General features: G+C 56.9%; 1 protein-coding gene across 1 annotated transcript in view; it reads right to left on the reverse strand.

The window, feature by feature from the left end:
* LOC139251815 (multiple epidermal growth factor-like domains protein 10) overlaps positions 1–25,253 on the reverse strand; it is a gene marked incomplete at its 5' end in the record, with an annotated part of 196,648 nt that overhangs the window by 165,427 nt on the left and 5,968 nt on the right. The window contains 5 exons of the mRNA XM_070873307.1: positions 2,448–2,550; positions 10,500–10,663; positions 15,707–15,827; positions 18,968–19,142; positions 22,207–22,419. Coding sequence (XP_070729408.1) covers positions 2,448–2,550; positions 10,500–10,663; positions 15,707–15,827; positions 18,968–19,142; positions 22,207–22,419 — 776 coding nt within the window. The remainder of the gene's footprint in view (positions 1–2,447; positions 2,551–10,499; positions 10,664–15,706; positions 15,828–18,967; positions 19,143–22,206; positions 22,420–25,253) is intronic.

The following is a 25,253-nucleotide window of genomic DNA, read 5'->3' on the forward strand; positions in this document are numbered from 1 at the left end:
AGACCCCACTCACTCACTGGGATCCCACCTGCTGAACTGCTCATGAAAAGAGCACTTAAGACAAGGCTCTCGTTAGTTCACCCTGATCTACATGAACAGGTAGAGAGCAGGCGGCTTCAACAAAGTGCATACCATGATAGTGCAAATGTGTCACGTGAGAATGAAATCAATGATCCTGTATTTGTATTAAATTATGGACAAGGTCCCAAGTGGCTTCCCGGCACTGTCGTGGCCAAAGAGGGGAGCAGGGTGTTTCGGGTCAAACTTTCAAATGGACTCATTCACCGGAAACACTTGGACCAAATCAAATTCCGATTCACGGACTATCCTGAGCAGCCCACCTTGGACCCTACCTTTTTTGATCCCCCAACATACACACCAGTGGCAACCGGCACCACGGTTGACCACGAAGCAGAACCCATCACCCACAGCAGCCCAGCAAGGCCCAACACACCAGGCAGCCCCCCAGGGCCCAACACACCAGGCAGCCCCCCAGGGCCCAACACACCAGGCAGCCCAGCAAGGCCAGCTGCACAGCAGCCCAGCGAGGACCCAACAAATGATTCAACAACACCAGCTTTCACACCGAGACGATCAACCAGGGCAAGAAGGGCCCCAGATCGACTCACATTGTAAATAGTTACACTATTGACTTTGGGAGGGGGGGGGGGGGGAGTGTTGTTATATATGTGGACTTATATTTACTTTGTACAGCCACCAGAGGGCTCATCCTCTGGAGTCCTAAGGGATCCCATAATCCCTTGGGAGCACAGGTATTTAAGGAGGCTTCGCAGGTTGGAGAGGCACTCTGGAGACCTGCAATAAAAGACTAAGGTCACACTTTACTTTGAGCTCAGTGTTCAGTCTGACTCTTTCTCCATACACAACAGGTGGAGTGATTATAATCAGGGATGCTCAGGAGGGCAGAATTGAAGGAGTGCAGACATCTCGGGGGTGGGGTTGTGGAGCTAGAGGAGATTACAGAGATAAGGAGGGGCGAGGGGCTGGAGGAGGTTACAGAGATAGGGAGGGGCGAGGGGCTGGAGGAGGTTACAGAGATAGGGAGGAATGTAGGGGCTGGAGGAGGTTACAGAGATAGGGAGGGGTGTAGGGGCTGGAGGAGGTTACAGAGATAGGGAGGGGTGTAGGAGCTGGAGGAGGTTACAGAGATAGGGAGGGGGCGAAGGCCATGGAGGAAAGAGAAAGCAAGGATGAGAATTTTGAAATTGAGGCGCTGCTTAACCGGGAGCCAATGTAGGTCAGTGAGCACAGAGGGTGATGGGTGAGCGGGACTGGGTGCGAGTTAGGACATCGGGGCAGTGAGCACAGGGGGTGATGGGTGAGTGGGACTCGGTGCGGCGAGCACAGAGGGTGATGGGTGAGCTGGACTCGTTGCGAGTTAGGACACGGGGCAGCGAGCACAGGGGGTGATGGGTGAGTGGGACTGGGTGTGAGTTAGGACACGGGGGCAGCGAGCACAGGGGGTGATGGGTGAGTGGGACTGGGTGCGAGTTAGGACACGGGGGCAGCGAGCACAGGGGGTGATGGGTGAGCGGGACTCGGTGCGAGTTAGGACACGGGGCAGCGAGCACAGGGGGTGATGGGTGAGCGGGACTGGGTGTGAGTTAGGACACGGGGGCAGCGAGCACAGGGGGTGATGGGTGAGCGGGACTCGTTGCGAGTTAGGACACGGGGCAGCGAGCACAGGGGGTGATGGGTGAGTGGGACTGGGTGTGAGTTAGGACACGGGGGCAGCGAGCACAGGGGGTGATGGGTGAGTGGGACTGGGTGCGAGTTAGGACACGGGGGCAGTGAGCACAGGGGGTGATGGGTGAGTGGGACTCGGTGTGAGTTAGGACACGGGGCAGCGAGCACAGGGGGTGATGGGTGAGCGGGACTCGGTGCGAGTTAGGACACGGGGGCAGTGAGCACAGGGGGTGATGGGTGAGCGGGACTCGGTGTGAGTTAGGACACGGGGGCAGTGAGCACAGGGGGTGATGGGTGAGCGGGACTGGGTGTGAGTTAGGACACGGGGCAGTGAGCACAGGGGGTGATGGGTGAGTGGGACTCGGTGCGAGTTCGGACACGGGGGCAGCGAGCACAGGGGGTGATGGGTGAGCGGGACTCGGTGCGAGTTAGGACACGGGGGCAGCCGAGTTTTGGATCACCTCTAGTTTGCGTGGGGTAGAATGTGGGAGGCCGGCCAGGAGTGCGTTGGAATAGTCAGGTCTGGAGGTAACAATGGCACGGATGAGGGTTTCAGCAGTGTGACGATTCCTCTCTCCCCCCCCCCGCGATCAGTCCCCAGTGGCACCCACTCCTTCCCATTCTCAAGTTACCTTGTGCCAGGCAATGTTCACTCCAGGTCCTGCCGCCCCCAGCTCCCCTGCCCACCAGCCCGGGTTAAAATCGGGCCTATGCCTGGAGTCGACCAGGGGTTTCCTTACCTGTCCACCCCGGGGCGCAGTGACAGAGGCCGGTGACGGGATCACAGTGCTCCGCCTTGTCACAGTCGCAGTGTCTGCGGCAGCCCAGGCCGTAGAAACGTTCCTGGAAGAAATGGAGAGCAGTTATTCCCCACGGGAACAGGGCGGACCAAACAAGCAAGAAGGCGTCTGTAATGTGCCATCATCATCGGCAATCCCTCGGAATCGAGGAAGGCTTCCTCCCACTCTAAACGTGAGTTCTCAGGTGACTGATAAAGTGCGACATCCCCACCGACACCTGGGAGTCCCTGGCCCAAAGACAAGTCCGCCCTAAGTGGAGGAAGTGCATCCGGGAGGGCCGCTGAGCACCTCGAGTCTCGTCGCCGAGAGCGTGCAGAAACCAAGCGCAGGCAGCGGAAGGAGCGTGCGGCAAACCAGTCCCACCCTCCCCTTCCCTCAACCACTGTCTGTCCCACCTGTGACAGGGACTGTGGCTCTCGTATTGGACTGTTCAGCCACCTGAGGACTCACGTTAAGAGTGGAAACAAGTCTTCCTCGATTCCGAGGGACTGCCTATGATGATGATGTACAGTCCAATTTGGGACCCACAGTCCCTGTCACAGGTGGGACAGACAGTGGTTGAGGGAAGGGGCGGGTGGGACTGGTTTGCCGCACGTTCCTTCCGCTGCCTGCGCTTGGTTTCTGCACGCTCTCGGCGACGAGACTCGAGGTGCTCAGCGCCCTCCCGGATGCACTTCCTCCACTTCGGGCATTCCCCGGCCAGGGACTTCTAGGTGCCGGTGGGGATGTTGCACTTTATCAATGAGGCTTTGAAGGTGTGCTTGAACCGTTTCCTCTGCCCACCTGGGGGCTCACTTTCCGTCTTGCGGACGACGCTTGCGTCTGCGCACACATTCAGAGGCTGAACGCTAAACATCGTCAACACCTTCACCGAGGCATACAAAAGCAAGGGCCTTACACTAAACATCCATAAGACAAAGGTCCTCCACCAACCTGACCCCGCCATACAGATCTTCCCCCCAGTCATAAAAATCCACGGCGTGGCCCTGGACAACGTGGACCATTTTCCATACCTCGGGAGTCTATCAGCGAGGGCAGACATCGACGACGAGGTCCAGCACTGCCTGCAATGTATGCCCCTGTGAGGATGCTCACAGGTTTGCAGAGCTGTTGCGTTGTGAGTGGCTGATCAAGTCACGTGATGTTCACAAGACTCAATAAAACCCCAGCCAGTTGGGTTCGGGGGATCCACGATGGAGCAGGTGGTTGTGAGCCCGGTGGATGAACTGGTAATGTTCAGTGTGATTGTTAAACCTTTGCTAATAAACCAACTAGATTCTTAATAGCAATGTGTTGCTATGAATTCTTAAGCAAAGATCATCATAGGCAGTCCCTCGGAATCGAGGAAGACTTGCTTCCACTCTTAAAATGAGTCCTCAGGTGGCTGAACAGTCCAATACGAGAGCCACAGTCCCTGTCACAGGTGGGACAGACAGTGGTTGAGGGAAGGGGAGGGTGGGACTGGTTTGCCGCACGCTCCTTCCGCTGCCTGCGCTTGGTTTCTGCACGCTCTCGGCGACGAGACTCGAGGTGCTCAGCGCCCTCCCGGATGCACTTCCTCCACTTAGGGCAGACTGGTCTTTGGGCCCAGGGACTCCCAGGTGTCGGTGGGGATGTTGCACTTTATCAGGGAGGCTTTGAGGGTGGTCCCTTGTAACGTTTCCTCTGCCCACCTTTGGCTCATTTGCTGTGAAGGAGTTCCGAGTAGAGCGCTTGCTTTGGGAGTCTCGTGTCGGGGCATGCGGACAATGTGGCCCTGCCCAGCGGAGCTGGTCGAGTGTGGTCAGTGCTTCGATGCTGGGGATGTTGGCCTGGTCGAGGACGCTAACGTTGGTGCGTCTGTCCTCCCAGGGGATTTGCAGGATCCTGTGGAGACATCGTTGGTGGTATTTCTCCAGCGACTTGATGTGTCTACTGTACATGGTCCATGTCTGTGAGCCATACAGGAGGGCGGGTATCACTACAGTCCTGTAGACCATGAGCTTGGTGGTAGATTTGAGGGCCTGGTCTTCAAACACTCTTTTCCTCAGGCGGCCGAAGGCTGCACTGGCGCACTGGATCTCGTCGTCAATGTCTGCTCTTGTTGATGAGGATCCCGAGGTATGGGAAATGGTCCACGTTGTCCAGGGCCGCGCCGTGGATCTTGATGATTGGGGGGCAGTGCTGTCCGGTGAGGACAGGCTGGTGGAGGACCTTTGTCTTACAGATGTTTAGTGTAAGGCCCATGCTTTCGTACGCCACATAAATATGTTGACGATGACCCATAGCATAGAACCCAAGAAACAAATACATGACAGAGCCCATTGGGCCCATGGAGCCCGTGCTGTGCCGGCTCTGTGACAGAGCGATCCAATCAGTCCCACTCCCCCCTGCTCTTTCCCCACAGCCCGGCACATTTCCCCCCGCCCAGTATTTACCCAATTCCCCCATTTGAAAGTCCCGATTGAATCTGCTCCCACCGCCCTTTCAGGCAGCGCCTTCCTGATCACAACAACTCGCTGCGTCAAAACACATTCTCCCCATCTCCCCCTCTGGTTCCATCGCCGATTATCTTACAGCAAGCCGAGATGGTGGCACAACATGGCGCCGCTCGATAGGGACAAAATAGCTGTCCACATGCGTCATGGTGGAGGAGGGGAGCTTAAATTGTTTCACCACATCAATGTTTAATGGGGCAATGAATGTGATCATTCATATCCCTCTGTTCCCCAGTGTTCCCACTCTATATCCCTGTTCCGCAGTGTACCCCCCTATATATCCCCCTGTTCCCCAGTGTGTCCCCTCTATATCCCCCTGTTCCCCAGTGTGTCCCCCTCTATATCTCTGTTCCCCAGTGTGCCCCCTCTATATCCCTGTTCCCCAGTGTGTCCCCTCTATATCCCCCTGTTCCCCAGTGTGTCCCCAGTATATCCCCCTGTTCCCCAGTGTGCCCCCTCTATATCCCAGTTCCCCAATGTGCCCCCTCTATATCCCTGTTCCCCAGTGTGCCCCCCTCTATATCCCTGTTCCCCAGTGTGTCCCCCTCTAAATCCCCCTATTCCCCAGTGTGTCCCCCTCTATATCCCTGTTCCCCAGTGTGTCCCCTCTATATCCCTGTTCCCCAGTGTGTCCCCTCTATATCCCTGTTCCCCATGTGTCCCCCTCTAAATCCCCCTGTTCCCCAGTGTGTCCCCCTCTATATCCCTGTTCCCCAGTGTGTCCCCCTTTATATTCCTGTTCCTCAGTGTGTCCCCTCTATATCCCTGTTCCCCAGTGTGTCCCCCTCTAAATCCCCCTGTTCCCCAGTGTGTCCCCCTCTATATCCCTGTTCCCCAGTGTGTCCCCCTCTATATCCCTGTTCCCCAGTGTGTCCCCCTCTATATCCCTGTTCCCCAGTGTGTCCCCCTCTATATCCCTGTTCCCCAGTGTGTCCCCTCTATATCCCTGTTCCCCAATGTGTCCCCCTCTATATCCCTGTTCCCCAGTGTGCCCCCCTCTATATCCCTGTTCCCCAGTGTGTCCCCCTCTATATCCCTGTTCCCCAATGTGTCCCCTCTATATCCCTGTTCCCCAGTGTGTCCCCCTCTATATCCCTGTTCCCCAGTGTGTCCCCCTCTATATCCCTGTTCCCCAGTATGTCCCCCTCTATATCCCTGTTCCCCAATGTGTCCCCCTCTATATCCCTGTTCCCCAGTGTGTCCCCCTCTATATCCCTGTTCCCCAGTGTGTCTCCTCTATATCCCTGTTCCCCAATGTGCCCCCTCTATATCCCTGTTCCCCAGTGTGCTCCCCTCTATATCCCTGTTCCCCAGTGTGTCCCCCTCTAAATCCCCCTGTTCCCCAGTGTGTCCCCCTCTATATCCCTGTTCCCCAGTGTGTCCCCTCTATATCCATGTTCCCCAGTGTGTCCCCTCTATATCCCTGTTCCCCAGTGTGTCCCCCTCTATATCCCTGTTCCCCAGTGTGTCCCCCTCTATATCCCTGTTCCCCAGTGTGTCCCCCTCTATATCCCCGTTCCCCAGTGTGTCCCCCTCTATATCCCTGTTCCCCAGTGTGCCCCCCTCTATATCCCTGTTCCCCAGTGTGTCCCCTCTATATCCCCCTGTTCCCCAGTGTGTCCCCTCTATATCCCTGTTTCCCAGTGTGTCCCCCTCTATATCACCTGTTCCCCAGTGTGTCCCCCTCTATATCCCTGTTCCCCAGTGTGTCCCCTCTATATCCCTGTTCCCCAGTGTGCCCCCCTCTATATCCCTGTTCCCCAGTGTGTCCCCTCTATATCCCTGTTCCCCAGTGTGTCCCCCTCTATATCCCTGTTCCCCAGTGTGTCCCCCTCTAGATCCGTGTTTCCCCAGTGTGTCCCCTCTATATCCCTGTTCCCCAGTGTGTCCCCCTCTATATCCCTGTTCCCCAGTGTGTCCCCTCTATATCCCTGTTCCCCAGTGTGTCCCCCTCTATATCCCTGTTCCCCAGTGTGTCCCCTCTGTATCCCTGTTCCCCAGTGTGTCCCCTCTATATCCCTGTTCCCCAGTGTGTCCCCTCTATATCCCTGTTTCCCAGTGTGTCCCCCTCTATATCCTCCTGTTCCCCAGTGTGTCCCCCTCTATATCCCTGTTCCCCAGTGTGTCCCCCTCTATATCCCTGTTCACCAGTGTGTCCCCCTCTATATCCCTGTTCCCCAGTGTGTGTCCCCCATACTCCCCTGTTCCCCAGTGTCCCCCCCATACCCCCCTGTTCCCCAGTGTGTCCGCTCTATATCCCTGTTCCCCAGTGTGTCCCCCTCTATATCCCTGTTCCCCAGTGTGCCCCCTCTATATCTCTCTGTTCCCCAGTGTGTCCCCCTCTATATCCCTGTTCTCCAGTGTGTCCCCCTCTATATCCCTGTTGCCCAGTGTGTCCCCCTCTATATCCCTGTTCCCCAGTGTGTCCCCCTCTATATCCCTGTTCCCCAGTGTGCCCCCCCACATATCCCCCTGTTCCCCAGTGTGTCCCCTCTATATCCCTGTTCCCCGGTGTGCCCCCTCTATATCTCTCTGTTCCCCAGTGTGTCCCCCTGTATATCTCTCTGCTCCCCAGTGTGTCCCCCTCTATATCCCTGTTCCCCAGTGTGTCCCCCTCTATATCCCTGTTCCCCAGTGTGTCCCCCCCCATACCCCCCTGTTCCCCAGTGTCCCCCCCATACACCCCTGTTCCCCAGTGTGTCCCCCCCATACTCCCCTGTTCCCCAGTGTGTCCCCCCCATACCCCCCTGTTCCCCAGTGTGTCCTCCCCATACCCCCTGTTCCCCAGTGTCCCCCCCCATACTCCCCTGTTCCCCAGTGTGTCCCCCCCATACCCCCCTGTTCCCCAGTGTCCCCCCCCATACTCCCCTGTTCCCCAGTGTGTCCCCCCATACCCCCCTGTTCCCCAGTGTCCCCCCCATACTCCCCTGTTCCCCAGTGTCCCCCCCCATACTCCCCTGTTCCCCGGTGTGCCCCCCTCTATATCTCTCTGTTCCCCAGTGTGTCCCCCTCTATATCCCTGTTCCCCAGTGTGTCCCCCTCTATATCTCTCTGTTCCCCAGTGTGTCCCCCTCTATATCTCTCTGTTCCCCAGTGTGTCCCCCTCTATATCTCTCTGTTCCCCAGTGTGTCCCCCTCTATATCCCTGTTCCCCAGTGTGTCCCCCTCTATATCCCTGTTCCCCGGTGTGCCCCCTCTATATCCCTGTTCCCCAGTGTGTCCCCCTCTATATCTCTCTGTTCCCCAGTGTGTACCCCTCTATATCCCTGTTCCCCGGTGTGCCCCCTCTGTATCTCTCTGTTCCCCAGTGTGTCCCCTCTATATCCCCCTGTTCCCCAGTGTGTCCCCCTCTATATCCCTGTTCCCCAGTGTGTCCCCCTCTATATCCCTGTTCCCCAGTGTGTCCCCTCTATATCCCTGTTCCCCAGTGTGTCCCCTCTATATCCCTGTTCCCCATGTGTCCCCCTCTATATCCCTGTTCCCCAGTGTGTCCCCCTCTATATCCCTGTTCCCCAGTGTGTCCCCCTCTATATCCCTGTTCCCCAGTGTGTCCCCTCTATATCCCCCTGTTCCCCAGTGTGTCCCCCATACTCCCCTGTTCCCCAGTGTGTCCCCCATACCCCCCTGTTCCCCAGTGTCCCCCCCCCATACCCCTCTGTTCCCCAATGTGTGTCCCCCATACCCCCCTGTTCCCCAGTGTGTGTCCCCCCATACTCCCCTGTTCCCCAGTGTGCCCCCCCCCATACCCCCCTGTTCCCCAGTGTCCCCCCCCATACTCCCCTGTTCCCCAGTGTCCCCCCCCATACTCCCCTGTTCCCTGGTGTGCCCCACTCTATATCTCTCTGTTCCCCAGTGTGTCCCCCTCTATATCCCTGTTCCCCAGTGTGTCCCCCTCTATATCTCTCTGTTCCCCAGTGTGTGTCCCTCTATATCTCTCTGTTCCCCAGTGTGTCCCCCTCTATATCTCTCTGTTCCCCAGTGTGTCCCCCTCTATATCCCTGTTCCCCGGTGTGCCCCCTCTATATCTCTCTGTTCCCCAGTGTGTCCCCTCTATATCCCCCTGTTCCCCAGTGTGTCCCCCTCTATATCCCTGTTCCCCAGTGTGTCCCCCTCTATATCTCTGTTCCCCAGTGTGTCCCCCTCTATATCCCTGTTCCCCAGTGTGTCCCCTCTATATCCCCCTGTTCCCCAGTGTGTCCCCCTCTATATCCCTGTTCCCCAGTGTGTCCCCCTCTATATCTCTCTGTTCCCCAGTGTGTCCTCTCTATATCCCTGTTCCCCGGTGTGCCCCCTCTATATCTCTCTGTTCCCCAGTGTGTCCCCTCTATATCCCCCTGTTCCCCAGTGTGTCCCCCTCTATATCCCTGTTCCCCGGTGTGCCCCCTCTATATCTCTCTGTTCCCCAGTGTGTCCCCTCTATACCCCCCTGTTCCCCAGTGTGTCCCCCTCTATATCCCTGTTCCCCAGTGTGTCCCCCTCTATATCCCTGTTCCCCAGTGTGTCCCCCTCTATATCCCTGTTCCCCAGTGTGTCCCCTCTATATCCCTGTTCCCCAGTGTGTCCCCTCTATATCCCCCTGTTCCCCAGTGTGTCCCCCTCTATATCCCTGTTCCCCAGTGTGCCCCCTCTATATCCCTGTTCCCCAGTGTGTCCCCTCTATATCCCTGTTCCCCAGTGTGTCCCCTCTATATCCCCCTGTTCCCCAGTGTGTCCCCCATACTCCCCTGTTCCCCAGTGCCCCCCATACCCCCCTGTTCCCCAGTGTGTCCCCTCTATATCCCTGTTCCCCAGTGTGTCCCCTCTATACCCCCCTGTTCCCCAGTGTCCCCCCCCCCATACTCCCCTGTTCCCCATTGTCCCCCCCCATACCCCCCTGTTCCCCAGTGTCCCCCCCCCATACTCCCCTGTTCCCCAGTGTGTCCCCCCCCATACCCCCCTGTTCCCCATTGTCCCCCCCCCATACTCCCCTGTTCCCTGGTGTGCCCCCCTCTATATCTCTCTGTTCCCCAGTGTGTCCCCCTTTATATCCCTGTTCCCCAGTGTGTCCCCCTCTATATCTCTCTGTTCCCCAGTGTGTCCCCCTCTATATCTCTCTGTTCCCTAGTGTGTCCCCCTCTATATCCCTGTTCCCCGGTGTGCCCCCTCTATATCTCTCTGTTCCCCAGTGTGTCCCCTCTATATCCCCCTGTTCCCCAGTGTGTCACCCTCTATATCCCTGTTCCCCAGTGTGTCCCCCTCTATATCCCTGTTTCCCATTGTGTCCCCTCTATATCCCTGTTCCCCAGTGTGTCCCCTCTATATCCCCCTGTTCCCCAGTGTGTCCCCTCTATATCCCCCTGTTCCCCAGTGTGTCCCCCATACTCCCCTGTTCCCCAGTGCCCCCCCCCATACTCCCCTGTTCCCCAGTGTGTCCCCCCCCATACCCCCCTGTTCCCCAGTGTTTTCTGTCTATACACCCCTGTTCCCCGGTGTGCCCCCCTCCGTACAGGAACGCAATGCTTTACTGGCGACTCACCGGGCAGTGCTGGTCACACCTCCGGCCTTGCCAGCCAGGCGGGCAGAGGCAGCTTCCATCGACGGGGCTGCAATCAGCTCGGTTGGCACATTGGCACGTGCCATTGCACCCGGGGCCCCACAGCCCCTCGGAGCAGCGAATGGTACAGTCCGGCCCGGTCCAACCTGAAGCAAGGAGACATGGAGCGAGGTTAAGCCTTGGGCCCAAAGACGGAACCGGACCTTTTATTGCCGAGCAACCATCCCAGACCCCCATGGTTGCTATGGGCCCAGCCTCCCGGCGCTCTTGCACAATCCCCATTGGACGTCACCACTCTCTTTTAGGCTCAGAGGGCAGCACACTCACCTCTGAGTCAGAAGGTCGTGAGTTCGAGTCCCACTCCAGGGACATATAGAATCGCAGAATTTCACAGCACAGGAGGCCATTCGGCCCATCGATCCAATCAGTCTCACTCCCCTCCCCCGCTCTTTCCTCACAGCCCGGCACATTTTTCCACTTAGAACATAAGAAATAGGAGCAGGAGTTGGCCATTCGGCCCCTTGAGCCTGCTCCGCCATTCAGTAAGATCATGGCTGATCCGATCATGGACTCAGCTCCACTTCCCCGCCCGCTCCCCATAAGCCTTCACTCCCTTATCGTTCAAAAATCTGTCTATCTCCACCTTAAATATATTCAATGTCCCAGCCTCCACAGCTCTCTGGGGCAGAGAATTCCACAGATTTACAACCCTCTGAGAGAAGAAATTTCTCCACATCTCCGTTTTAAATGGGCCCCTTATTCTGAGACCATGCCCCCTAGTTCTAGTTTCCTCCATGAGTGGAAACATCTTCTCTGCATCCACCTTGTCGAGCCCCCTCATTATCTTATACGTTTCGATAAGATCACCTCTCATTCTTCTGAACTCCAATGAGTAGAGGCCCAACCTCCTCAACCTATCTTCATAAGTCAACCCCCTCATCCCCGGAATCAACCGAGTGAACCTTCTCTGAACTGCCTCCAAAGCAAGTATATCTTTTCGTAAATAAGGAAACCAAAACTGCACGCAGTACTCCAGGTGTGGTCTCACCAATACCCTGTATAACTGTAGCAAGACTTCCCTGCTTTTATACTCCATCCCCTTTGCAATAAAGGCCAAGATTCCATTGGCCTTCATGATCCCTTCCAGTATTTACCCAATTCCCCCGTTTGAAAGTCCCGATTGAATCTGCTCCCACCGCCCTTTCAGGCAGCGCGTTCCCGATCACAACAACTCGCTGCGTCAAAAACACATTCTCCCCATCTCCCCCTCTGGTTCCATCGCCGATTATCCGTCAATCTGTGTCCCCCTGGTTACCCACCCTCCTGCCCCTGGGAACAGTCTCTCCTGATTTACTCCTCAAAACCCCGCGTGATAGTGAACCCCTCGATTAAACCTCCCCCGTAACCTTCTCTGCTCCGAGGAGAACAACCCCAGCTTCTCCAGTCTCTCCCCGTCACTGAAGGCCCTCATCCCCCGGGACCATTCTGGTCAATCTCCTCCCCACCTTCCCCAAAGCCGTGACACCCTCCCTAAAGTTCGGGGCCCAGAATTGGCCACAATACTCCAACTGGGGCCCAGGCAGAGATTTGTAAAAGCGTAACTTCCGTGTTTTTGTATTCAACGCCCCTATTTACAAAGCCAGGGACCACCCTTAGCAACTTCGCACCATGGGAGCAGGCCGGGGAGCGGGAGGAACAGTGTGGCGGTGTACCACTCCAGGGAGCAGCGCGGGCTGGTACAGGAGGGCGACGGCAGCGAAGAGTGATGTCAGCAAGGTCCAGGTCGGTCATTGGAGCGCGGGCAGGTACAGCAGGAGCGGCGAGGTCGGAGCGAAGGAGCGGCGAGACACTGTCGAGGGACGTGATCAGGGGCCGGGAGAGGCGAGAGTTCGGGGCCCAGAAGAGCCGACGGCCCAGGGGCAGCACGGGCCCAGCCCACACTGTGCGATATGTGGGCGCACTGGGTCCGTGCAGCAGAGCTGGTCTCCAGTCGTCCTGGTTAACCCTTGCCCCTGGACCAAGACCTCGCTCTGTCAAGCCCCGTGTGGTGGCTGGTGTACAACGGTCACCCCACGTTAAAAAAATCCACCCACAGGCATCTTCCACCCTTCAGGATGGAGTTCGAGTCCTTCACTGAAACACCTGTGAACTCATCCTTTGTTGGCGTGGAAACAAGTCATCCTCGTGTCGAGGGACCGTCTATGATGATGACGTTAGGTGCTGGAAATAATTCGCCTACGAAATGATTTTGTGTTCCTGCGTGTAACGTTCAGTGTTTGCTACACTTGTACCCATGAATGTCTCTGCTCCTCCACATTATGCAACTCCCCGCCATTTGGACAATACTCCGATCACAGTGTCAGACCTGGCTCACTGTGTAGCTGGCTCTCTCGCCTGCGAGTCAGACGCTCGTGGGTTCAAGTCCCACTCCAGAGACTTGAGCACAAAAAAAACCGAGGCTGACACTCTCAGTGCCAGTACTGAGGGAGTGCCGCACTGTCGGAGGGGCAGTACTGAGGGAGCGCCGCACTGTCGGAGGGGCGGTACTGAGGGAGTGCCGCACTGTCGGAGGGGCGGTACTGAGGGAGCGCCGCACTGTCGGAGGGGCAGTACTGAGGGAGCGCCGCACTGTCGGAGGGGCGGTACTGAGGGAGCGCCGCACTGTCGGAGGGGCAGTACTGAGGGAGCACTGCACTGTCGGAGGGGCGGTACTGAGGGAGCGCCGCACTGTCGGAGGGGCGGTACTGAGGGAGCGCCGCACTGTGCTTTCAGAGGGGCAGTACTGAGGGAGCACCGCACTGTCGGAGGGGCAGTACTGAGGGAGCACCGCACTGTCGGAGGGGCGGTACTGAGGGAGCACCGCACTGTCGGAGGGGCAGTACTGAGGGAGCGCCGGACTGTGCTGTCAGAGCGGCAGTACTGAGGGAGCGCCGCACTGTCGGAGGGGCAGTACTGAGGGAGCGCCGGACTGTCGGAGGGGCAGTACTGAGGGAGCACCGCACTGTCGGAGGGGCAGTACTGAGGGAGCACCGCACTGTCGGAGGGGCAGTACTGAGGGAGCACCGCACTGTCGGAGGGGCAGTACTGAGGGAGCGCCGCACTGTCGGAGGGGCAGTACTGAGGGAGCGCTGCTCTGTCGGAGGGGCAGTACTGAGGGAGCGCCGTACTGTCGGAGGGGCAGTACTGAGGGAGCGCCGTACTGCGCTGTCAGAGGGGCAGTACTGAGGGAGCGCCGTACTGTCGGAGGGGCAGTACTGAGGGAGTGCCACACTGTCGGAGGGGCAGTACTGAGGGAGCGCCGCACTGTCGGAGGGGCAGTACTGTGGGAGCGCTGTACTGTCGGAGGGGCAGTACTGAGGGAGCGCCGTACTGTCGGAGGGGTGGTACTGAGGGAGCGCTGTACTGCGCTGTCGGAGGGGCAGTACTGAAGGAGAGCCGCACTGTCGGAGGGGCGGTACTGAGGGAGTGCCGCACTGTCGGAGGGGCGGTACTGAGGGAGCGCCGCACTGTCGGAGGGGCGGTACTGAGGGAGCGCCGCACTGTCGGAGGGGCAGTACTGAGGGAGCACTGCACTGTCGGAGGGGCAGTACTGAGGGAGCACCGCACTGTCGGAGGGGCGGTACTGAGGGAGCACCGCACTGTCGGAGGGGCAGTACTGAGGGAGAGCCGTACTGTGCTGTCAGAGGGGCAGTACTGAGGGAGCGCCGGACTGTGCTGTCAGAGCGGCAGTACTGAGGGAGCGCCGCACTGTCGGAGGGGCAGTACTGAGGGAGCGCCGGACTGTCGGAGGGGCAGTACTGAGGGAGCACCGCACTGTCGGAGGGGCAGTACTGAGGGAGCGCCGTACTGTCGGAGGGGCAGTACTGAGGGAGCGCCGTACTGCGCTGTCAGAGGGGCAGTACTGAGGGAGCGCCGTACTGTCGGAGGGGCAGTACTGAGGGAGCGCCGTACTGCGCTGTCAGAGGGGCAGTACTGAGGGAGCGCCGTACTGTCGGAGGGGCAGTACTGAGGGAGTGCCGCACTGTCGGAGGGGCAGTACTGAGGGAGCGCCGGACTGTCGGAGGGGCAGTACTGAGGGAGCACCGCACTGTCGGAGGGGCAGTACTGAGGGAGCGCCGTACTGTCGGAGGGGCAGTACTGAGGGAGCGCCGTACTGCGCTGTCAGAGGGGCAGTACTGAGGGAGCGCCGTACTGTCGGAGGGGCAGTACTGAGGGAGCGCCGTACTGCGCTGTCAGAGGGGCAGTACTGAGGGAGCGCCGTACTGTCGGAGGGGCAGTACTGAGGGAGTGCCGCACTGTCGGAGGGGCAGTACTGAGGGAGCGCCGCACTGTCGGAGGGGCAGTACTGTGGGAGCGCTGTACTGTCGGAGGGGCAGTACTGAGGGAGCGCCGTACTGTCGGAGGGGTGGTACTGAGGGAGCGCTGTACTGCGCTGTCGGAGGGGCAGTACTGAAGGAGAGCCGCACTGTCGGAGGGACGGTACTGAGGGAGCACCGCACTGTCGGAGGGGCAGTACTGAGGGAGCGCCGCACGGTGGTTGTGTCTTTCGGATGAGACGTTAAACCATGGCCCCGTCTGCTCTCTCAAGTGGGAAAGATACCATGGTACTATTTTGAAGCAGAGCAGGGGGAGTTTTCCCCGGTGTTCTGGGGGCAATATTTATCCCTCAACCAACATCATAAAAAAACAGATGATCTGAATCATTATTGTCATGTATGTAGACCATGTATACGAACTGTATAGTCACGTAAAGTGTGCCACCAGAGGGCACTGCGGTGGGAGACCTGAGGGTCACCTGCATAGGTGTGTTGGGCCCAGTATAAAAGGCTGCCCAGCATGCTTGTGTCTCACTCTGGAGTTACAATAAATGGGACTAAGGTCACAACAGCTCAAGTATAATACGAGACCTCATGGAGTCAGTCATAAGAGTATTAAAGACATAACATCTATCACATTGCTGTTTGCCCACATTACATCGGTGACTGCACTTCAAATGTACTTCTTTGGCTGTAAAGCACTTTGAGATGTCCGGTGGTCATAAAAGGCGCTATATAAATGCAAATCTTTCTTTCGTTCTTTCCGTCCGATCCCAGGTCCAAGGAGGATGGCCTCACACTTCCTCACGTTGAACTGCAGCTGCCACAGTTTGGCCCACTCACTCAATCGAGCCGTTTCTGATCGGGACTCACCTGCGGAACACTGGCAGGAACCGTCAATGGGTGAGCAAGAGATGGCATTCTTACACTGGCAGCCCAACGAGCAGTTCCGACCATAACTCCAGAGCGGGCACTGAATGGAGCAATGCTTATCCTGCGGAGAGAGCAACAGCCAATCACAGCGGGCAATGCTCAGCGATCACAAAGCGTCGTCACCCTGCCCCCTCGTTCAACGCCTCTCCCAACCTCCCTCGACACTGTCCCCATCAAACACTCCCAGGGCAGGTACAGCACGGGGTTAGATACAGAATAAAGCTCCCTCTACACTGTCCCCATCAAACACTCCCAGGGCAGGTACAGCACGGGGTTAGATACAGAGTAAAGCTCCCTCTACACTGTCCCATCAAACACTCCCAGGGCAGATGCAGCACGGGGTTAGATACAGAGTAAAGCTCCCTCTACACTGTCCCATCAAACACTCCCAGGGCAGGTACAGGGGGTTAGATACAGAGTAAAGCTCCCTCTACACTGTCGCATCAAACACTCCCAGGGCAGGTACAGGGGGTTAGATACAGAGTAAAGCTCCCTCTACACTGTCCCATCAAACACTCCCAGGGCTGGTACAGCACGGGGTTAGATACAGAATAAAGCTCCCTCTACACTGTCCCCATCAAACACTCCCAGGGCAGGTACAGCACGGGGTTAGATACAGAGTAAAGCTCCCTCTACACTGTCCCATCAAACACTCCCAGGGCAGATACAGCACGGGGTTAGATACAGAGTAAAGCTCCCTCTACACTGTCCCATCAAACACTCACAGGGCAGGTACAGGGGGTTAGATACAGAGTAAAGCTCCCTCTACACTGTCCCATCAAACACTCCCAGGGCAGGTACAGGGGGTTAGATACAGAGTAAAGCTCCCTCTACACTGTCCCATCAAACACTCCCAGGGCAGGTACAGCACGGGGTTAGATACAGAGTAAAGCTCCCTCTACACTGTCCCATCAAATACTCCCAGGGCAGGTACAGCACGGGGTTAGATACAGAGTAAAGCACCCTCTACACTGTCCCATCAAACACTCCCAGTGCAGGTACAGCACGGGGTTAGATACAGAGTAAAGCTCCCTCTACACTGTCCCATCAAACACTCCCAGGGCAGGTACAGCACGGGGTTAGATACAGAGTAATGCTCCCTCTACACTGTCCCATCAAACACTCCCAGTGCAGGTACAGCACGGGGTTAGATACAGAGTAAAGCTCCCTCTACACTGTCCCATCAAACACTCCCAGGGCAGGTACAGCACGGGGTTAGATACAGAGTAATGCTCCCTCTACACTGTCCCATCAAACACTCCCAGGGCAGGTACAGCACAGGGTTAGATACAGAGTAAAGCTCCCTCTACAGTGTCCCATCAAACACTCCCAGGGCAGGTACAGCACGGGGTTAGATACAGAGTAAAGCTCCCTCTACACTGTCCCATCAAACACTCCCAGGGCAGGTACAGCACAGGGTTAGATACAGAGTAAAGCTCCCTCTACACTGTCCCATCAAACACTCCCAGGGCAGGTACAGGGGGTTAGATACAGAGTAAAGCTCCCTCTACACTGTCCCATCAAACACTCCCAGGGCAGGTACAGGGGGTTAGATACAGAGTAAAGCTCCCTCTACACTGTCCCATCAAACACTCCCAGGGCAGGTACAGGGGGTTAGATACAGAGTAAAGCTCCCTCTACACTGTCCCATCAAACACTCCCAGGGCAGGTACAGGGGGTTAGATACAGAGTAAAGCTCCCTCTACACTGTCCCATCAAACACTCCCAGGGCAGGTACAGGGGGTTAGATACAGAGTAAAGCTCCCTCTACACTGTCCCATCAAACACTCCCAGGGCAGGTACAGCACGGGGTTAGATACAGAGTAAAGCTCCCTCTACACTGTCCCATCAAATACTCCCAGGGCAGGTACAGCACGGGGTTAGATACAGAGTAAAGCTCCCTCTACACTGTCCCATCAAACACTCCCAGTGCAGGTACAGCACGGGGTTAGATACAGAGTAAAGCTCCCTCTACACTGTCCCATCAAACACTCCCAGGGCAGGTACAGCACGGGGTTAGATACAGAGTAATGCTCCCTCTACACTGTCCCATCAAACACTCCCAGTGCAGGTACAGCACGGGGTTAGATACAGAGTAAAGCTCCCTCTACACTGTCCCATCAAACACTCCCAGGGCAGGTACAGCACGGGGTTAGATACAGAGTAAAGCTCCCTCTACACTGTCCCATCAAACACTCCCAGGGCAGGTACAGCACAGGGTTAGATACAGAGTAAAGCTCTCTCTACAGTGTCCCATCAAACACTCCCAGGGCAGGTACAGCACAGGGTTAGATACAGAGTAAAGCTCCCTCTACACTGTCCCATCAAACACTCCCAGGGCAGGTACAGCACGGGGTTAGATACAGAGTAAAGCTCCCTCTACACTGTCCCATCAAATACTCCCAGGGCAGGTACAGCACGGGGTTAGATACAGAGTAAAGCACCCTCTACACTGTCCCATCAAACACTCCCAGTGCAGGTACAGCACGGGGTTAGATACAGAGTAAAGCTCCCTCTACACTGTCCCATCAAACACTCCCAGGGCAGGTACAGCACGGGGTTAGATACAGAGTAATGCTCCCTCTACACTGTCCCATCAAACACTCCCAGTGCAGGTACAGCACGGGGTTAGATACAGAGTAAAGCTCCCTCTACACTGTCCCATCAAACACTCCCAGGGCAGGTACAGCACGGGGTTAGATACAGAGTAAAGCTCCCTCTACACTGTCCCATCAAACACTCCCAGGGCAGGTACAGCACAGGGTTAGATACAGAGTAAAGCTCCCTCTACACTGTCCCATCAAACACTCCCAGGGCAGGTACAGGGGGTTAGATACAGAGTAAAGCTCCCTCTACACTGTCCCATCAAACACTCCCAGGGCAGGTACAGGGGGTTAGATACAGAGTAAAGCTCCCTCTACACTGTCCCATCAAACACTCCCAGTGCAGGTACAGCACGGGGTTGAAGTATTGTAGAGAGGTCACCCCTTTGAGCGGCCGGCTGGCCCCGGAGGTGTTAGGCTAGAGTTCATGACCCACGTGCCCCGGTCAGGGTTGTCCCCTCCCCCCTCCCCACCGTCGCTCTTGTGTCTAACCGAGGCCAAGAACCCCCCCGCGCCCCCCCCCCCCCCCCGCTGCCTCTCTCGCCTCTCTCGCGTTAGCGGGCGAACTGGCGGTGCCCAGGACGCCAAGGGTCCTTACCGTGTAGCCCGGGGCGCAGATACAATGCCCGGTCTCCGTGTGGCAGGTCCCGCCGTTCAAGCACAGGCAGGGGTCCACACAGCCCACCCCGTAGAACCTCGGAGGGCAGCTCTCGTCGCACCTGGGCCCCGACCAGCCGGATTTGCACGTGCAGTCTCCCGTGACTGGGTGGCAGCTGTGGGGGGGGGCGGGGGGGAGGGGGGTGGAAACACAAGGGCGGAGACAAGATCAACGACCGGTCGCGGCGGCTGAACTGCCCTCAACGTCAACCTGCGCCCGCCCCCCCCACTCAACCTCTCATCTTCAACCTCACCCTCCTCATCGTCATCGGCAATCCCTCGGAATCGAGGAAGGCTTCCTCCCACTCTAAACGTGAGTTCTCAGGTGACTGATAAAGTGCAACACCCCCACCGACACCTGGGAGTCCCTGGCCCAAAGACCAGTCTGCCCTAAGTGGAGGAAGTGCATCCGGGAGGGCGCTGAGCACCTCGAGTCTCGTCGCCGAGAGCGTGCAGAAACCAAGCGCAGGCAGCGGAAGGAGCGTGCGGCAAACCAGTCCCACCCTCCCCTTCCCTCAACCACTGTCTGTCCCACCTGTGACAGGGACTGTGGCTCTCGTATTGGGCTGTTCAGCCACCTAAGGACTCGTTTTTGGAGTGGAAACAAGTCTTCCTCGATTCTGAGGGACTGCCTATGATGATGATGTCCAGTCCAATACGAGAGTCACAGTCCCTGTCACAGGTGGGACAGACAGTGGTTGAGGGAAGGGGAGGGTGGGACAGGTTTGCCGCACGCTCCTTCCGCTGCCTGCGCTTGGTATCTGCACGCTCTCGGCGACGAGACTCGAGGTGCTCAGCGCCCTCCCGGATGCACTTCCTCCACTTAGGGCGGACTGGTCTTTGGCCAGGGACTCCCAGGTGTCAGTGGGGGTGTTGCACTTTATCAGGGAGGTTTTGAGGGTGTCCTTGAAACGTTTCCTCTGCCCCTTTGCCATGAAGGAGCTCCGAGTAGAGCGCTTGCTTTGGAGTCTCGTGTCTGGGTCATGCGGACAATGTGGTCCGTCCAACGGAGCTGGTCGAGTGTGGTCAGTGCTTCAATGCTGGGGATGTTGGCCTGGTCGAGGACGCTAACGTTGGTGTGTCTGTCCTCCCAGGGGATTTGTAGGATCTTGCAGAGACATCGTTGGTGGTATTTCTCCAGCGACTTGAGGTGTCTACCGTACATGGTCCATGTCTCTGAGCCATACAGGAGGGCGGGTATCACTACAGCCCTGTAGACCATGAGCTCGGTGGCGGATTTGAGGGCCTGGTCTTCAAACACTCTTTTCCTCAAGTCCCTACACCCAATATAACTGTGAGGTAATGCATCCGGGGAGAGCTAACAAGGCGAGGGAATACATATTAAATGGTCGGACACTGAGAAGTGTAGAGTTACAGAGGGACCTGGGAGTGCAGGCCCACAGATCCCTGAAGGTAGCAGGCGTGGTAGATAAGGTGGTTAAGAAGGCATACGGAATACTTGCCTTTATTAGCCGAGGCATAGAATACAAGAGCAGGGGGGTTATGCTTGAACTGTATAAAACACTGGTTGGGCCACAGCTGGAGTACTGCGTGCAGTTCTGGTCACCACATTACAGGAAAGATGTGATTGCACTGGAGAGGGTACAGAGGAGATTGACCAGGATGTTGCACTGGAGAGGGTACAGAGGAGATTTACCAGGATGTTGCACTAGAGAGGGTACAGAGGAGATTTACCAGGATGTTGTACTGGAGAGGGTACAGAGGAGATTTACCAGGATGTTGCACTGGAGAGGGTGCAGAGGAGATTTACCAGGATGTTGCACTGGAGAGGGTACAGAGGAGATTTACCAGGATGTTGCACTGGAGAGGGTACAGAGGAGATTTACCAGGATGTTGCACTGGAGAGGGTGCAGAGGAGATTTACCAGGATGTTGCACTGGAGAGGGTACAGAGGAGATTTACCAGGATGTTGCACTAGAGAGGGTGCAGAGGAGATTTACCAGGATGTTGCACTGGAGAGGGTACAGAGGAGATTTACCAGGATGTTGCACTGGAGAGGGTACAGAGGAGATTTACCAGGATGTTGCACTGGAGAGGGTACAGAGGAGATTTACCAGGATGTTACCTGGACTGGGGAATTTTAGCGATGAGGAAAGATTGGATAGGCTGGGGTTGTTTTCTTTGGAACAGAGGAGGCTGAGGGGAGACCTGATTGAGGTGTATAAAATGATGAGGGGCCTGGATAGAGTGGATAGGACGGACCCGTTTCCCTCAGCAGAGGGGTCAACAACCAGGGGCCACAGACTTAAAGTAATTGGGGGGTGGTTTAGAGGGGATTTGAGGGGAAATGTCTTCACCCAGAGGGTGGTGGGGGTCTGGGGCGGAACTCACTGCCTGAAAGGGGGGTAGAGGCAGAAACCCTCACCACATTTAAAAAGTACCTGGATGTACACTTGAAGTGCCGTAACCCACAGGGCCATGGACCGAGAGCGGGAAAGTGGGATTAGGCCGGGTGGCTCTTTGTCGGCCGGCGCGGACACGATGGGCCGGAATGGCCTCCTCCCGCGGCGTAAGCTTCTAGGATTCTAGGGTTCCCGAGCCGGCTCCCTTCAGCTCCCGCCCGCTGTCCTTACGCTCTGGGACCCTGGCAGACAGAAGGGGTGGCGTTGACTCTCGGTGCGTCATCAGCATAGGTCGTCCCTCGAATCAAGGATGACTTTCTCCCACACCGAATATTCCGGATCCCGAACTACATCCTGAAGGGTGGGAGATGCCTGTGGGTGGATTTTTTTAACGTGGGGTGACCGTTGTACACCAGCCACCACACGGGCTTGACAGAGCAAGGTCTTGGTCCAGGGGCAAGGGTTAACCAGGACGACTGGAGACCAGCTCTGCTGCACGGACCCAGTGCGCCCACATATCGCACAGTGTGGGCTGGGCCCGTGCTGCCCCTGGGCCCTCGCCGCTCCTTCGCCCCGACCTCGCCGCTCCTGGTGTACCCGCCCGCGCTCCAATCACCGACCTGGACCTTGGCAACGTCCCTCTTCGCTGCCGTCGCTCTCCTGCTCCCCGGAGTGGTACACCGCCACACTTCTCCTCCCGCTCCCCGGCCTACCCGACGGTGCTCTCAGGCCGGGGGGCCGCTCAGCCGGGGGTCTGCGGTAAAGCGCGCAGCATGCATGTTTACCCATCCCCCCATCTCCCCCCCCTTGCACCCACCTCTGAGTGTGTGCCGGGTCGCAGGGGCACTGCTGGTTGCAGTCATGGCCGAATAGCCCCTCGTGGCACAGCCGGTCCTGGCAGTAGCTGCCCTGGAAGCCGGCCTCACACAGGCAGACCCCGTCGATGTGCATACACTTGGCGTTGTTGAGGCAGTCACAGGACAGGCTGCAGTTCAGCCCGTACTTCCCAAACGGGCAGCTCTCCTGGCACCTAAAGAAAAGCGGGCGGGTGGGGGGGGGGGGGAAAGAAAAGAACGACTTGCATTTATATAGCGCCTTTCACAACACCGCACATCCCGAAACGTTTTACCGCCAATGAAGCAATTTTTATTGGAGTGAGGTCGCTGTTATAACGTGGCAGCTCAATTTGTGCACAGCAAGCTCCCACACACAGCGATGTGATAATGACCCGGATCATCTGTTTTAGTGATGTTGGTTGAGGGATAAATATTGGCCCCAGGACACCGGGGAGAACTCCCCCTGCTCTTCTTCCAATAGTGGCCCCGGGATCTTTTACATCCACCCGAGGGGGCAGACGGGGCCTCGGTTTAATGTCTCATCCGAAAGACGGCCCCTCCGATAGTGCGGCACTCCCTCAGTACTGCCCCTTCGACAGTGCGGCGCTCCCTCAGTACCGCCCCTCCGACAGTGCGGCACTCCCTCAGTACCGCCCCTCCGACTGTGCGGCGCACCCTCAGTACCGCCCCTCCGACAGTGTGGCGCTCCCTCAGTACTGCCCCTCCGACAGTGCGGCACTCCCTCAGTACCGCCCCTCCGACTGTGCGGCGCTCCCTCAGTACCGCCCCTCCGACAGTACGGCGCTCCCTCAGTACCGGCCCTCTGACAGTGCGGCGCTCCCTCAGTACCGCCCCTCCGACAGTGCGGCGCTCCCTCAGTACCGACCCTCCGACAGTGCGGCGCACCCTCAGTACCGCCCCTCCGACAGTGTGGCGCTCCCTCAGTACCGACCCTCCGACAGTGCGGCGCTCCCTCAGTACCGCCCCTCCGACAGTGCGGCGCTCTCTCAGAACTGCCCCTCCGACAGTGTGGCACTCCCTCAGTACCACCCCTCCGACAGTGTGGCGCTCCCTCAGTACTGCCCCTCCGACAGTGCAGCGCTCCCTCAGTACGAGCACTGGGATTATGGGTTCGAGTCTCTGGAGTGGGGACTCGAACCCGTGACCTTCTAACTCAGAGGTGAGCGAGAGAGAACCAGCCACTGAGCCACGGCTGATATGGGTCATCCTATCCACCGTTACAAGTCGCCATTATACTGTTTCACCTTCCCCACGCATCCCCGCCCTCTCCTGAAGCTGTCGGGGTTCGGGTCCCGCCCACTGCCCATGCCCACCTATTCGGCTATAGAGAGCATCACAGCTGAATCTTCCCCTCCCTGATCCAGGGGATGTGGAGAACGATTATAGCCCCCTCACCTCATCCCCTCCCCACAAGTGCCCTGTTCATGATAAACTGAGGCAGCACAGGCCCAGGGGTGAGCCTGGTGTCCTCCTGGTCTTTGAGGCCCAGTAACACGACAGGCGATACATTTAGAACATCAGAAATAGGAGCAGGAGTCGGCCATTCGGCCCCTCGAACCTGCTCCGCCATTTAATACGATCGCGGCTGATCCGATCATGGACTCAGCTCCACTTCCCCACCCGCTCCCCATAACCCTTCACTCCCTTATCGCTCAAAAATCTGTCTATCTCCACCTTAAATATATTCAATGTCCCAGCCTCCACAGCTCTCTGGGGCAGAGAATTCCACAGATTTACCACCCTCTGAGAGAAGAAATTCCTCCTCATCTCTGTCTTGAATGGGCGGCCCCTTATTCTGAGACTATGCCCCCCAGTTCTAGGGGAAACATCCTCTCTGCATCCACCCTGTCCAGCCCCCTCAGAATCTTATATGTTTCAATAAGATCACCTCTCATTCTCGTATGAGTAGAGGCCCAACATACTCAACCTTTCCTCATAAGACAACCCCCTCATCTCAGGAATCAACCGAGTGAACCTTCTCTGAACTGCCTCCAAAGCAAGTATATCCTTTCGTAAATACGGAGACCAAAACTGCACGCAGTACTCCAGGTGTGACCTCACCAATACCCTGTATAACTGTAGCAAGACTTCCCTGCTTTTATACTCCATCCCCCTTTGCAATAAAGGCCAACGTTCCATTGGCCTTCCTGATCACTTGCTGTACCTGCATACTATCCTTTTGTGTTTCATGCACAAGTACCTCCAGGTCCCTCTGTACTGCGGCACTTTGCAATTTTTCTCCATTTAAATAATAAGCATTTAAATTTCTCCATTTAAATAATAAGCAAAGAGTAGGAGTAAACGGGTACTTTTCAGAATGGCAGGCAGTGACTAGTGGGGTGCCGCAAGGTTCTGTGCTGGGGCCCCAGCTGTTTACACTGTACATTAATGATTTAGACGAGGGGATTAAATGCACTATCTCCAAATTTGCGGATGACACTAAGTTGGGTGGCAGTGTGAGCTGCGAGGAGGATGCTATTAGGCTGCAGAGTGACTTGGATAGGTTAGGTGAGTGGGCAAATGCATGGCAGATGAAGTATAATGTGGATAAATGTGAGGTTATCCACTTTGGTGGTAAAAACAGAGAGACAGACTATTATCTGAATGGTGACAGATTAGGAAAAGGGGAGGTGCAACGAGACCTGGGTGTCATGGTACATCAGTCATTGAAGGTTGGCATGCAGGTACAGCAGGCGGTTAAGAAAGCAAATGACATGTTGGCCTTCATAGCGAGGGGATTTGAGTACAGGGGCAGGGAGGTGTTGCTACAGTTGTACAGGGCCTTGGTGAAGCCACACCTGGAGTATTGTGTACAGTTTTGGTCTCCTAACTTGAGGAAGGACATTCTTGCTATTGAGGGAGTGCAGCGAAGGTTCACCAGACTGATTCCCGGGATGGTGGGACCTATCAAGAAAGACTGGATCAACTGGGCTTGTATGCACTGGAGTTCAGAAGAATGAGAGGGGACCTCATAGAAACGTTTAAAATTCTGACGGGTTTAGACAGG

This window comes from Pristiophorus japonicus, unplaced genomic scaffold (genome assembly GCF_044704955.1).
Source record: "Pristiophorus japonicus isolate sPriJap1 unplaced genomic scaffold, sPriJap1.hap1 HAP1_SCAFFOLD_445, whole genome shotgun sequence".
Classification (NCBI taxonomy): domain Eukaryota; kingdom Metazoa; phylum Chordata; class Chondrichthyes; family Pristiophoridae; genus Pristiophorus; species Pristiophorus japonicus.